Source organism: Columba livia, chromosome 17 (assembly GCF_036013475.1).
Source record: "Columba livia isolate bColLiv1 breed racing homer chromosome 17, bColLiv1.pat.W.v2, whole genome shotgun sequence".
Lineage (NCBI taxonomy): Eukaryota > Metazoa > Chordata > Aves > Columbiformes > Columbidae > Columba > Columba livia.
The window spans coordinates 4680122-4693645 of NC_088618.1; the positions used below are offsets into that span (position 1 = coordinate 4680122).

Below are 13524 nucleotides of genomic sequence, written 5' to 3' on the forward strand. Positions count from 1 at the left end.
GCGTGCGCAGAGGGGCGGGCACGTGGGGCCGCGCGGCGGGTCGCGCGGGCGGCCGTTGGTCGAAGGCGGGAGCGGCACGCGCGGAGTTGTGAGGGCGGCTCGTGCGTGAGGCGGCTCCTCCGGCCCCGCGGGGACCGGCTGCTGCCGCACGGGGCTCCGCGCTCCTCCGCGCTCCTTTGCACTCCTCCGCGCTCCTCCAGGCTCCTCCGGGCTCCTTTGCACTCCTCCGGGCTCCTCCGCGCTCCTCCGGGCTGCTCTGCCCTGCAGGTAATGGCTCCCGTCTCGGGACACGCTGTCACGGGCCTTTGAGCAGAAATGGCGTTGGGAGCTCTGAGCTTCAGGCCACGCTCGGCCGGTTGCTATGTGCCCAGAGGCGGCCGAGGGGCTGGGGCGGTTCGGCAGGGAACAGCCCTCAGCTGCGTGTCGGCTCACGAGTGTGGGCTGCGGTTGTGCTGCCCGCCACAGCTCCTGCTCCCCACCTCCTCCCTTTAATTCAGTGGTGTTTTTCAAGAGTATATGGTGCTGTTTAGCTTTTGGCTTGTGCCACAGCTTATCCAGCAAAGGTTTCCTCTATAGTTCTACATTAAAGGCCTTGATCGGTTAAATCCGTTGGTTCTGCCTACACCAGAAATTCCCATCTGTTCTCTGTGAGACTCAGATTACTCAGCACAGTTGTAGCGAGGCAGGGCTGGATTGCAGGCACAGCTTGCAGCTAACTCCATGTTTTTAGTGTTTGTTGTAAAGTGTTGCGCACTTGAGAGTGTTAAATAATAGGCCTGTAGATAAAGGGGTGTTGGTGCCCCCACCCCGTGGAGAGTGCTTCATAAAACTGTAGGGAGAAGGAAACCTTGTGCTAATTTGAAATTTCTTTTTCCAGGACTTATTTAAAAAAAATTACAAGTAATTTCTACATTTCTGCCTTCACACCCGTAATGAGGCAAAGTCAGACAAGGCAGGACTTGTTTACTTGAGATGCTGGTCACGCTTGAGCTGTGTTGCATCCCACCCCTGCGCTTTCGGAAGGGAAATTCCAGTGGGAATCTCAGGAGAAAAATACTGGGAGGGTTTTAAATATTTTGGGGAACATGGGCAAATGTCTATAAGACACAAAGAATCTGCAAGAGCCACAAAGATCAGTAAAGTACATGCATGTAGGCACTTTTTTTTAATCTTTATTCTTTTTACGTAAGAAAATAAGACTGTGATTAGGCATTAACGGAACAAAATGCTTGCAGAGCTGGCGCAGGAGGAAGGGACTGCGATCCTGTGTGCTGAGCGGACATGCAGGACGAGCTGCACGGAGGAGCCTGTGGCTCTGGCCAGCCCGTGGCTGCGGGAGCAGGATAGGAGCCGTCATTTAAGCACCAAGAAGTACGTTGTCCAGCCGGCGAGAAGCAGCGCCCCGACCAGCACAGTGTAACTGAACAGCACAAAGGCCAGGAGCTCCTTGAGCACCTTGAGGAAGTGGATGGTGAAGGAATCCGGCATGGCTCTGCGGCAGGTAGGGGGTCTGTGGGGCTGGCTGCCGCTGTGTTCCTGCCCAGTCTGCAAGCAAAGGGACAGGATGAGTCTTTCTGAGCAAGGAGACTGCAGAGCGGAGGGAATGGCTCCGCTGTGGGGAGAAATGGTTGTGTTCAGGAGCGTTAATGTCCTCCTGTCCCTCTAAGAAGGTTGCTAGTGTCAGCTTGGACTTGCATGTGCTTGCTCAGAGTCCTGTACAGGGTTGCTGAGTTGCGCAGTGTTGAAAGAGAGTTTGGGATCTGATCAAAGTCTCCAAATCAGGGCTGGTAACTAAGCAAAGTAAAATATAGACACCCAGGCAGTGGACGCTGCCGTGTCGGTGGGGACCAGAGACCCTTCCAGAGTCCGGCTGGCTATCTACCCCCCCGTGTTAGCGACTGCACATCTAGAGCTTCCCGGTCGGAGCCATGGCTGATGGTGCATTACCAGCTGCGTTCTGATCAAAGTGGTCAATTTCTCCAAGGAAGCCACCATTAATATTTAATGATATAATTGCATCTAATGGAGATACTGGCACAAACTGTGCATTTTGTTTAAGAATGATGATAACTGAGGCTCAAGTACAAGTTTGCACAGGCAAATATTTATATCTCACATTAAAAATAACCTTTAAATGGGAGCCACAGGATAAGATGCTTTAGAATTCATCTTCTAGCTGTATTTTAAAGTCACACACATCGCTTTAGAAGTGGCTGCTCATTTGTTAGTTTAATATAAAATCTGAACTCTCACAAAAGTTGTTGGCTCATGAGACTTAAAAGCTGTGAAGGCGCATCTAAAAAAATCTACTGTTTCTCCAATTTACATGTTCTTTTAATTTGGATTATAACTCTGCCTGGTCAAAAATATACACACTCTTGGTCAAGCACATGAAACTAGACTTAACATAAAGCTACTCTAAAAGGATTATTTATTTTCTAAGCAATCTGAAGTCAGCTGCAGTAAACTGAATTCCCATCCTGCCACTTAGAATATTTTTTTAAAGAGCTGTTGTGATAAAGAGTTCACTTTTCGGTATTGTTAAAGAGTTCAGTAATTTCATTCTAAGCTCAGGCACGTGTATATATTGTAGGAGCTATTGCATTCTAAAAGCAGCCATGGTTTCCTGGTTACTCAAAGCATTGGAGTATATTTATAGGCTTTATGTGATTTCTGATTATTTAAAAAGATGTTGATAAAGAAATAAACTTACCAAGGCAGATGATGGGCTCTACTTTGTGAAGTTCCTATTTCTCTCTAGTTTTGTTCCCGTGAATTTCTGGCTTCTGGTCGGTTTGTGCTGTAGATCAATGCCCTTCTGCTCCGCTTGGCCGGGAGCGGGGAGTGATGAGGTTGTGTTTGCAGCCCACGGGAGGGCTAATGCACTAGGTGTGGTCAGGACAGTTCTGATATGACATAGCGCCTTTGTGCAGCACAGCAGAGCACGCCAAACAGCTCCCCTTCTGTGCTTCTGTCAACAGTGTCTGGTGAATTTAAGTGCCATGGCTTAGTGTTACCAGGTCAAAAAACCTGCATTTGTTTAAATGTGTATGGGGTTTTCCTCTAACAAAACATTGTATCATATTATACTTTTCATTCTGCTGTTCTGTGGAAGGCTGTTGTGCCTCTTGCTCCATTCTCTGAGAGCCCTGCACTGCTGCAGGTCGCTTGGGGAGGAGGATGCTCCCACACAGCTGGGGATCACCCCACATCAGCACGGCACAGGATGGAAGTGCAGGCTGAGTCAGGGTCTTTTATCAGAAGCGAGTGAGCGCTGAAAACAGCCTCAGCTGCCCTGTCACTGGGTCACTTCTCTGGCTTCACCCTTGCACACCCAAAAAGTCACCCTGCCTTTTAGAGAGCCAGGGCTACAACTCCTTTGCAGCAAGAGGGAAGGAGGAGGGCAAGCTATATGTTTATTTTTAGCAAAACCGCTTTCTGATATCTGTATATAAAAAGTGGAAGTCTTTTGGGCTGGAGGTTGGGTAATGTTTTCTTTTTTTGCTTGTAAACCAGACAAATGCAGAGAGTAGAGAAGAAGAAGCATATGTACTGCAAATCAAATCTCTTACCTACAAAGATATTATGATGTAGAAAATGGCCCCTTAATTTAATTAGCCTCTCTTGTTATCAAATTATTACCCGCATGGTCAGCAAGGCCTGAGACAGAAGCAGAACATAATCAAGCTGCTCAGGAAGCCTGTTAAGTAGTAATTGCACCTCTAGAGAATCGATCAACGTCAAGATGGGGTTTTATTTTATGTTGTTGTTGTTGAATAGTTCCAGGAAGAGACTTTGTCTGTTTTGAGGGTCCACATGGCTCTGGCTTGGTGGTGGTGGTCGTTCAGGCTGCAAAAAAATACGCAGCAGTGTTGTTGATAAATCAGAGTTTACCCTGTGTCTGACATAAGCTATTTTTGAAATAAGTTTGGGCTCTAGTGTTACTAACAAACACTAACTGGTCCAAGTGAAAAGGTAAGCAAGCTGTTGAATTCGTGCTTTGTGTAGTTTCCTTTATTCACTTGTGTTGCTTTTACATGTCATGAGCATAGCTCACAAACTAGTCTGATCAGTGTTATTAATTTCCTTGCAACTAGTTCAGTTTTTAAAGTTTTGGGGAAAAAAATAATCTGGAAATGTTGACAGTATGAAGACTCTTAAGGCCAAGCTAAGGACATTCTGTAACGATCGCACTGAATCACATTGTTTCTTGTTTTTCTCTGCACAGTAACATTTCTGTCTCAAAGCTACTTCAGTTTTCTTTTTAAACACTGTGAAATTACCTAATTTACAATGAAACTGTGGAAATAATGCAGAGCAAGGCAATCCACATTTGCTCCTTGCATCTTTGTCAAAGTGGCAGCATGTTTTGTTTTCTAAGACAATTCTGCAAGTTGCCTACCCACCTGAACTAAAGTCTCAAATGATTTAAATTTTTTTTTTCTTTAATTTAAAACTCAAAAAAATCTATAAATATTTCTGATGTAGTATATTAAATGGCAGAGCAGAATGTAATTAGTATATAAGCTTAAAGAAAAAAGTCTGGATGTTAGAAAAATGTTTTGACTTAAGTAATTCGGTTATCCTGGGGCAGAGAGAGAAGAACACAGCTTAGTTTAATTTATTTATGTGTTAGCTCCAGAGAGAGAGAAAGTGAGCACTTTCAAAAAAAACAGGATAGAATACATTTTTATTGTATTTTATTCTAATAAGCCAACTGGAGTTAGATGGAGGGGCTCTGTGAAGGAACTGGTTTGGCAGAACTCAATCTTATGGTCCTAACTGTGACAACTTGGAAAGATTAAGTGTTTTTTGGGGGGACATATTATGCATTACTCAGGATAACTAAGAGCAAAAATGTTTGCTAAGGTAGTGATTTATGGTGTGGAGTGTGTGTGTGGGGTGCATGTTTTTTTTAATGTATGTTTGGGGTTTTTTTGGGGGGGGTGGGGGGCGGGTAGTGTTGGGTCCTTGGTTCTTTTTGTTGTTGTTTTTAAGTATTCAGGAGTGAAATGCAGTGTGAAATGGAGTTGTGGTGGTAGCTGTTGAAGTGAGTACAGTGGCAGCGAGGAGACGGCTGAGCACAGCACAGCGGCTCTGGCAGCTGCCCTGCTGCCTTCCCAGCCTCGGCAATTTGCAAGGCTGAGTCTGCACCAAGGGCCCAATCACCAACCCCATGGAAAATTCCGTTTTATAATTTTGAGCTCTACAACAGCTTGTAGCAGCAAGTACCACAATTTATAAACTGAACAGGGGGGGTTGTGTGTGTGACAAAAGGTGTCTGTTTTAAACCTGCTGTTTACTGGGTCACTGACGTAGCTATTTCTGGCCCGAGTCCCATGCGGGGAGTGTCTGTGTCTCCAAACATAAGCTCTTGGCACACTGATGGGCTTCATACTCTGCAGTAGCTTTCAGAGTCAGGTGGGTGCACCCAGCACAAACAACTGACCTCCCACTGAGCCCTGGAGAGAGCGAGTGAAATAAAGGGCTTAATAATCTCCCTCGTAATTTGGGTGCAGTTGGTTGTATTCAGCCAGTGCTGTTGATGTGCATGCGGACAGGTCATGGTTTAGCTGTTGCTGCAGGAAACCCGATAGACTGCCTTGGCTAAATCCTGCAGGACAGCACTGTTTACAGCGGTTGCCTTTCTGTCATACAAACAGCTTCCAAGGATGTGAGAAAATTCAGCCCTTGTGGCCTGGCCCTTGCTGCTGCCTGTTGACATTAAGGTGCTGAAGCTGCAGGAAACACAAGTTCTTTGACTTTCATCAGAAAAACAACAGAAAACTGAACCCTGCGTACAGCAGAGAAACAGCTGAGTATCAGGCACCAGAGAAACACAGACTAGGAATATCAGTATGAAACCAGGAACAGAAAACATCCTGCATCCTCAGCATCCTGGGGCTAGAAGTAAAAAGAAGTAATCCCATCCCTCACTAAAACTAAACTGAAATTAAAAAAACCCACAATTTGCCAAATAGAAGGACCAGCACAAATCCCCACTCCCCCAGTGCTTATTTGCCAGTTCAGACCAGGAGCGGGGATCTCTCTTTCTCCCATTTTTTATTTTATTGTTAGTGCCTTTCTGCACTGCTCGTCTACGAGGCAGTTCCACACACAGAGCACAAAGAATACAAGTGCACAGAGGGATGAGGGTAACTGCATCATGAGCTGGTCTCAGGAGAGCTTCTCGCCCTGTCATGTTTCTCCGATGTTCAAGCAGCTGTGCCAGAAGACCAGAAGCCTCTGTGTGTGTGTGTCACATGCGGCCTCGCACTTTCACTGTCTCTTGCCACAGACCCTAGAAAGGGGCGGGCTCCAGTTTTTCCATCAAGGATTTGATCCAACTTGTTCCATTGATCAGTTTTGTCGTGGCAATGACGTACTCGGTGCCTCCATCTTCCATTTGGGACAGAAACCTCAGTGCAGCTATTTCTGCATAGGTCACCCCTCCCAAGAAGAACACCAGAGTGACTCGGTTCTCACCATGTTGACCTGCATATTCAAAGAAATTAACAGGTTGTCTTAGTTTTATTTTTATGTCTCCTGTCCATCAACTATTAGTTAAGCTCAAAATGAGCCTAACAGAGATGCATCTCCCTTTAAAAAGGGGAAAACAAAGCAAAACTTACGTTTTTTCTGAAGGCCAGTAGGTAACTGCTGCCTCTCCTCGAAATGGGGACCTGGCAGCATCTTTAACACCTCTTCTATGCTCCGCCAGCCTGGCCGAGCCAGCAGCTGTGCCAGGCGTACGCTCAGTGGAGCATAGCCACTGTACACGTAGGAGATGTCATTGGGGTTCTGCAAGAGAGAGAGAAGTGTGAGCAGCAGGCGAGCGCTATCATGGAAATGAAGTGAAATGAAATAAAATTAAATAATGAAATAAAATAAAAAAATAAAGACGAAGGTTTTCCTGCTGCACATAATTCTGTATTGTTAGATGCAACATTCACTGCTGAGGTGGCTGTTTACCTGTTCATTAACATCATCCATCCACAAGCGCAGGGTTTTCCTGATTGTTGGGTAGTTATTCCTACCACTTGTCTGAGGCTTCAGGAGTCCAGCCTTTTCTAAGTTATTTAAGGTCAATATATGCTCATAGCCGTAAGTCTGAAATATGAAGAATTCACCTTTAATATACCATGTCAATAATCTGTGACCAGGGTGTTAAAAAAACCAAAACAAAACAACAAAGATATTAATTTTAAAAAGGTTTTTTTTGGTTAAGATCTCTGTAGAGTGTATCCCATTTACAGTGTTTGAATTTTTTCAGAAATCTTATCAATTCAAAAGTCAGAGCCCAACCTGGAGAATCTCTCTTTTGTAATGGTCCAGAACCTTCTGTTTCAGTCCACTATTGCATACAGATTGCAAGCAAACAAGGCGTAAGATCTTGATTAATGGATGTTTTTGAGCTATGCAGTCTTCAATATAATTATTAACCTATTTAAAAAAACAACAACAACAAAAAGCATAAGCTGTTATTTAAAGATCTGTTAAAGTACTGAGAAGACCTCAAAAGAAAGATCTAGTTTTGCCTAATATGTCCGAAACAGCAAGAAAGAGGGTGCAGCTGCTCTCCAGGCAGCTCAAGCCTGTCTATAAAGTAGCGATCTAGCACTGGTTCCCCTGGCATCTTTTCTAAAGCATGTTGATTCCACACTCAATTATCTAGACTGTGTCTGATGCATTAAAAAAGCTCTGATGAACGGTCCCGAATCTTTCACTGATCCCTCAGGGCATGAAGTGCCCCAGCTGTGTACACCTGTGTTACAGGCAACAATAGGAAAAAACCTGCAAGTGTGCACGAAGACATGTAAGAACTCACAACCTAGACAACTGATGGAGACAGACATCATCTAGATCAGGTTTCCTCTTTCAAAAACCCCAAATGGAAAAAAAAAAACAAACAGAGAAATACATTGTTGGCTATTTTTGAGGACACAAGAGTCACTAGTTGTCATTACCTTGTCTGTGTCTATTCCAGACATGAACTCTTGTTCCACTGTTAAATTATCAAAGAAATCTTCAGATGCTGTGAGAGAAGAATGAAAATCAATAGAGTAGCAACCAATAGCTTATTTTCTACATTTAACATTTCAGCAGATGCACTGGATGGAGCAAAGCAAATTTTTGCCAAGCTGAATGACGTCCATCAAGTCATCTTGCTATATTTAAATTACTCTGATAGACTGCTCAACATATACTCACTGGTGATGTCTTTGATGAGTTCTGCAATGGAAGTGTGGTTCGCTAGAGAACTTCTTGCCGCCTGCATGTGTGGCAGCTGTGACACAAACTGCTTAATCTCTCCAACGGTTTTTGCGTGATGTCTTTCCTAAATAAATCCATTGCTCAGGTTAGGGCTTGTTCACATTAATTGGCCACACGTCAACTCGATCATTTTATAATGAAAAAGAATTTTACTCACTGCAACAGCAGATACTGTTAGAGATATGCAGCCTTTAGAGAAAATACATTACATGCTTAGCCTAAAGTCACAGCATTATCTGTAACAGCACTTTGACCATTAAAATAGGCAGGACATAATACAACACAATCATTAGACTGTTTTTTTCCCATTAAACCAGTATTGCAAATCACTTTTCTCCACCTTTGTCTGACTTCAGCCATCAGGATCTGCTCAAAGCAGTAGTGAAAGCTGCTGAGGAACTGGGCTGGCATTGTCTGCGTCCCTCGCAAACAGAAGCCTGCCAGTCACTGTACCTGGTGGTAACAGTGCCCCAGGTTTGGGGCAAGGATGTGATGAAGCACAATGCAGACTTCAGCTCTCAGAGCAGTCCACAGGTCTGTATTTCCTTTGGGCTACTTGGGATAAAAATAATAATTTGACTCATATGTGAAGGACTTAAATGGGCAAGTACAGGCAGGAGAGCGATAATGATGAAGCCTGCAACTTAAGAAGTCCTCTGCTGCTGTTTCATTATCACCTATTACCCCAGACAATTTCTTAATTTTTTTTTTTAATTAACAACTAGTATGAATAATCCATCTTTAGCACCGTCAGCACTAATATTGCAGTAACAGACATTTACTGAGACCTGAGGCTGAGCACACAGTATTTCAGTTAAGGTACTGCTACCTCACCTTAAATGTGGCAGAAGTGAAGAGGCAAAGATAAAAATAAGGAAATACCATCAAACAGTGTAACAAGTTCTCTTGAGAATCACCATCAAGTCTGAAAGCAGAGATATGGGATCTCAGGTTCTTTATGAATCATCAACAGGATGTTTTCAAACAAAACTGCAAACACACCTCACAGCACTCTCCAGCTTTGTCTAAGGTGACACATGAGCATGAATTTACAGGTCAAACCTCCTGTAAGACAACCGTCTTCTTCCTATTCTTATCTGTTTTTATGCCAGCCATAAACTCTATGGGTACATTCTGGAGTTTTATTTCTTAAAGCATTTTCTCTGCATCTTCAGTAAATACAAAGGGAAAAAGAACTTTCTGTTAACAGGTAACAACAGCAACAAAGTGGAATTGATCAGTTCGCTCAAATTCACCTTTGGCCTCTTGCAGAGGGAAGCAGCACCTGACTGTTCTGCAGACTTAGCTGAGGCCAAGAAAGCCCTGGGGATGCACAGCTGGGTACAGGCCTCACCTCAAAGGCTGCTGAGATGATCTTGGCTTTCTTGCTCAGCACAGACCCCACAGCATTGAAGTTCTTGTCTCGGATTTCTGCGTACAGCTCTTCAGCAGAGTTCAGCTGGAGCTTCTTGGGTTCCGTGGGGAGATCTTTCCCACCCTCACCCTGCTTCTTCGGGGCAAACTTCTCAGGAGGGAGTTTCACGTAAGCTACCAAAAGCAGAGAGATAACCCTTATAGAGACTGAATGTTCAGCACCAGAAGTTAAAAGATAAGCAGGCTGTGGAAATGTGTCCCAAGCTGGAAACAGTTCTGAGCAGCAAAGCTAATTAAATGCCCAGATGACTCAGCGTATGTGTTAATAAAGGAGAGTCTCCCTGTACTCACCCAGGGACCCTAATACCTATACATATACACATTATCAGAACCCAGGTGCTAGCTACCCTGCTACCCTGTCCTCAGCTCCCCTTCCTAGGAAAAAAGAGGCAGAACTGATCTTGACGGGCTCTAGCTTGGGACAGAACCATCCCTGCACCAAGTTCAGGTGAGCTGCTCCCACGTCACTGTCACTCAGTGAAACATAAACCCACCTGACCCAGCATGACCTGCTCAAGCACACCAGAGACCTCCCCGTTCTCCGGCCGTACTCACTGTTCTGAATTCCGTAGATTTCGTCTATCAGCCCTTCGTACGTCAGCTGCGTAGCTAACGGTGTCAGCAGATCGACGTTGCGGTCCAGCAACAACAGGGTATCAAAGACGGGAAATATTGAGTTCTGGCTTCCAGGGAACTCACGCTTCATCCTGATCATCATATTAGCCACGTGCTGAAAATAAATTGTGTTGGGCTGGTTACGGTGCAGGTCATAATAGAGGGATCCAATTTGTAGGCCACACAAGCACACGCTCGTGCAAGTGTGGGGCACAGCCCTGTGTAAAGGAAGAGAATGGCAGGAGGTACAAACCCGCTGACAGTCCTTGCCTGTCTCTGCACTTAGCAAGACAGCGACTGTGGCTGAAGATCTGGGCTCATCTCAAGCCACTCATTCATTACAAAAGTTACCGATTATATGGTATTGATCAGAGAGAGGAAAAAAAAGGTGAGTTATAGGGAGAGATGAAAAAGCAAAGGCATGAGCAGTAGGTTACACATTTCCCGCTTTATGCAGACATTCTGATACCAACAGAGCAAGTCTTAAAATTTCACAGAAAGAACTGCTGAAAACACGAAGGCAGTGTACATGTGAGCAAAACATACGAAATCAGATAAATCCTCCTGACAGGAAGACTTACGGAACACCAAATACTGTTCTTTTGGCCAGACATGATAAAGACCTGATGGCTGTGATCCCAAAATGCCAATATGACAAGATAGGTCTGTGGCTGGATTCAAAATCCCACAAAGGCATTTAACCGAACACACTTTAACGCAGTTCGAAAGAACAAGGTGCAGTTTTTAAGCAGCAGCATTTGCCTTACCCGGGCACACTCGCCCTTCCCAAAAATCTGTGGGATGGTTCCGTAGAGAGCTTGCAGCGTCATCAGCCCCTTTGCCGCGTGGTACAGACTTGTCTGGTCGCTCTCCAGGTAACATTCCTAAACAACAAGAAGGATTCCCCATGGAAGGTGTCAGAGCTGCTTCCACAGCAGAATGTGGTCCATGTGAACAGTTCAGAGGAGATGCAGGCTGGGCAAAAACTATGGCCGTTGGCACATATGCACCTTTTCTGTGCTGTCACAACATCAAATTGTTTGATCAAACCAGACACTAATATTTCTGAATCTCACACTCCCAGTTCGATGGAGAGTAGTAAGAGAGACAGAAAATGAGTGCAAAGAGCCTCTCCCTCTAATTAGGCCACTCTGAGAGCACAACACCTCGTCACAGCTGCCGACAAGCTGCAAGCCCTGATGCATCCTCTGGGATAATAAGGCAGAGATGACCAAAGGAACTCTTTAAACCTTTCTGTCCCCAGATGCATCGTTCTGAGAAAACAGGATACACGGCTGGTATGGGGCAGCTAATTCTCGGTGCAGCTTACTGTGCAGTTTTAACCATCATATGCAGCTCTTCGGCTGCATATTCACACAAACTGTGCTGGCTCTTTGGAACAACTAGGAGTTTTAGGCCTCATAAATGCTCAATGTGTGACAACACCAGCAGTTCAAGCTGGAGGAACCGGAGTGCATCTTGGTGTAGTGTTTAGTCAGAAAACAGAGAATTTCAGGCTCAACTTACCTTGAACGCGCTCTCAGACTCCATGGAGAGCAGGTCTCCATCGAAGGGTATCAGGTCCAGGCTGTACTGCTCCCGGTGGATGAAGGAGCCCAGCACGCCCTGCTCCTTCAGCCACTGCTCGCACAGCAGGCTGCGGCGCGGCACAAAGAGGATGTGGAAATCCCTCTGGGGAGAGCGGCCTCTGTCTTCCCTACGAGAGTCACAGGAGGAAGGAGCACAGCAAACGGTAACTGCGCTGCACAGGTAACCAGCACAGACCGCGGGCTGGGGCGCAGCATTCAGAGGAAATAGGAATGCTGCACGTGGTTATCACCAGCTTCCATTCCTGGCTTTGTCTTTCAGAATATTTTTTGCCCAGCCACACGCATTCACAGACACAGGTCTGAAACAAGGGCAAAGTGACTTGGTTTCCTTGCAGTTCTCAAAAGGGTCACTCACAGTGTGACTTTTTCCAGCTAATTATTAGGAATGCACATCTTCTTAATGAGGAATGCACCCCTCTGCATTGCTAGCCAAAGCAAAGCCCTCCCTCCTTTCCCAGGGTGTCTCATACCCCAACGCGAGCCCCAGAAGCGGCTGTGCTGCAGTTTTGGTGTCTGCATGTAGTTCATAGAATCATAAAATCATTTTGGTTGGAAAAGACCCTCAAGATCACAGAGTCCAACCATTAACCCACCCCTGGCACTGCCCCACATCCCTGAGAACCTCATGTCCGTCTGTCCAACCCTCCAGGGATGGTGACTCCAGCACTGCCCTGGGCAGCCTGTTCCAATGCCCCACAGCCCTTTGGGGAATAAATTGTTCCCAGATCCAACCTCAACCTCCCCTGGCGCAACTTGAGGCCGTTTCCTCTGCTCCTGGCGCTTGTTCCTGGGGAGCAGAGCCCGACCCCCCTGGCTCCAAGCTCCTTTCAGGCAGTTCAGAGATCAGAAGGTCTCCCCTCAGCTCCTGTTCTCCAGCTGAACCCCCAGGTCCCTCAGCCGCTCCATCACACTTGTGCTCCAGTCCCTCACCAGCTCCGTTCCCTTCTCTCAACTTGCTCCAGCACCTCAAGCTCTTTGTTCTCCCGTGATCTGAACCACAACTCGACCCGCCGCACCTGAGCACGTTGTCGGTGATGATGTCCATCAGCTCCAGCTTGGGCCTCACGAAGAAGATGACGTTCTTGACGTCTGCCTGGGGCAGGCGGCCCGGCTTGAGCGTGAACATCTTCTCCACCTCATGCTCCTGCGCGGAGGCAGAGGCGCTGCTTAGCGGCGGGGAGCGGCGGTGACAGCCCCGGCTGCCAGCGACCGCCGCCCCCGGCCCCGCCGTTACCTTCAGGAGCGAGTACTGCGCGATCAGCCCGAAGGGCCCGGTCAGGTACTCGTCCCACACGATGGCCTGCGGGAGGGGACAGAGGCGTCAGGCGGGCCCCGCCGGGCCCCGCGTCCCCCCGACCCGCTCACCTTGGAGCCCGCGCACTTGTCCAGGAACTCGCGCAGCTCGCGCCGCCCGGCCTCCCGCAGCAGCGTCAGGTTCACCCGCCCCGAGCTCAGGTGCGCGGCCATGGCGGGGCACCCGCTCACGTGACAGCGCGGGATCACCTGACCGCCGCCGCGTGACGCGCGGGGCGGGGCCACCGCGGCAGCTCGGCGGCACAGCGCCCCCTGGCGGCGCCACACCGGCACTAAA

General features: G+C 46.9%; 2 protein-coding genes and 1 long non-coding RNA gene across 4 annotated transcripts; 1 reads left to right on the forward strand and 2 right to left on the reverse strand.

Moving 5' to 3' along the window:
* Positions 1–2: 2 nt before the first annotated feature.
* On the forward strand, positions 3–12092 carry LOC135575614 (uncharacterized). The gene is made up of 2 exons (XR_010466698.1): positions 3–267; positions 1236–12092. It is a non-coding gene; the product is annotated as an uncharacterized LOC135575614 (long non-coding RNA).
* On the reverse strand, positions 1153–3205 carry LOC110357780 (uncharacterized). Its single transcript, XM_065032989.1, has 2 exons — positions 2714–3205; positions 1153–1545 (listed from the first exon to the last, which is right to left on the reverse strand). Exon 2 carries the CDS (start codon positions 1486–1488, stop codon positions 1354–1356), a length of 135 nt encoding a protein of 44 aa, XP_064889061.1. The 5' UTR covers positions 1489–1545; positions 2714–3205; the 3' UTR covers positions 1153–1353.
* On the reverse strand, positions 6047–13452 carry VPS33A (VPS33A core subunit of CORVET and HOPS complexes). Of its 2 annotated transcripts, XM_065032940.1 has the most exons (13): positions 13299–13452; positions 13168–13233; positions 12950–13077; positions 11851–12040; positions 11091–11207; positions 10264–10438; positions 9629–9822; positions 8212–8338; positions 7968–8035; positions 7306–7443; positions 6973–7110; positions 6633–6801; positions 6047–6495 (listed from the first exon to the last, which is right to left on the reverse strand). In XM_065032940.1, the coding sequence occupies exons 1-13, from the start codon at positions 13398–13400 to the stop codon at positions 6302–6304; spliced, it is 1806 nt and encodes a 601-aa protein (XP_064889012.1). In that variant the 5' UTR covers positions 13401–13452; the 3' UTR covers positions 6047–6301. The 2 variants fall into 2 exon arrangements, with proteins under 2 accessions (XP_064889012.1, XP_064889013.1); XM_065032941.1 differs by lacking the exon at positions 13168–13233 and having other exon boundaries at positions 13299–13433.
* Positions 13453–13524: the final 72 nt, after the last annotated feature.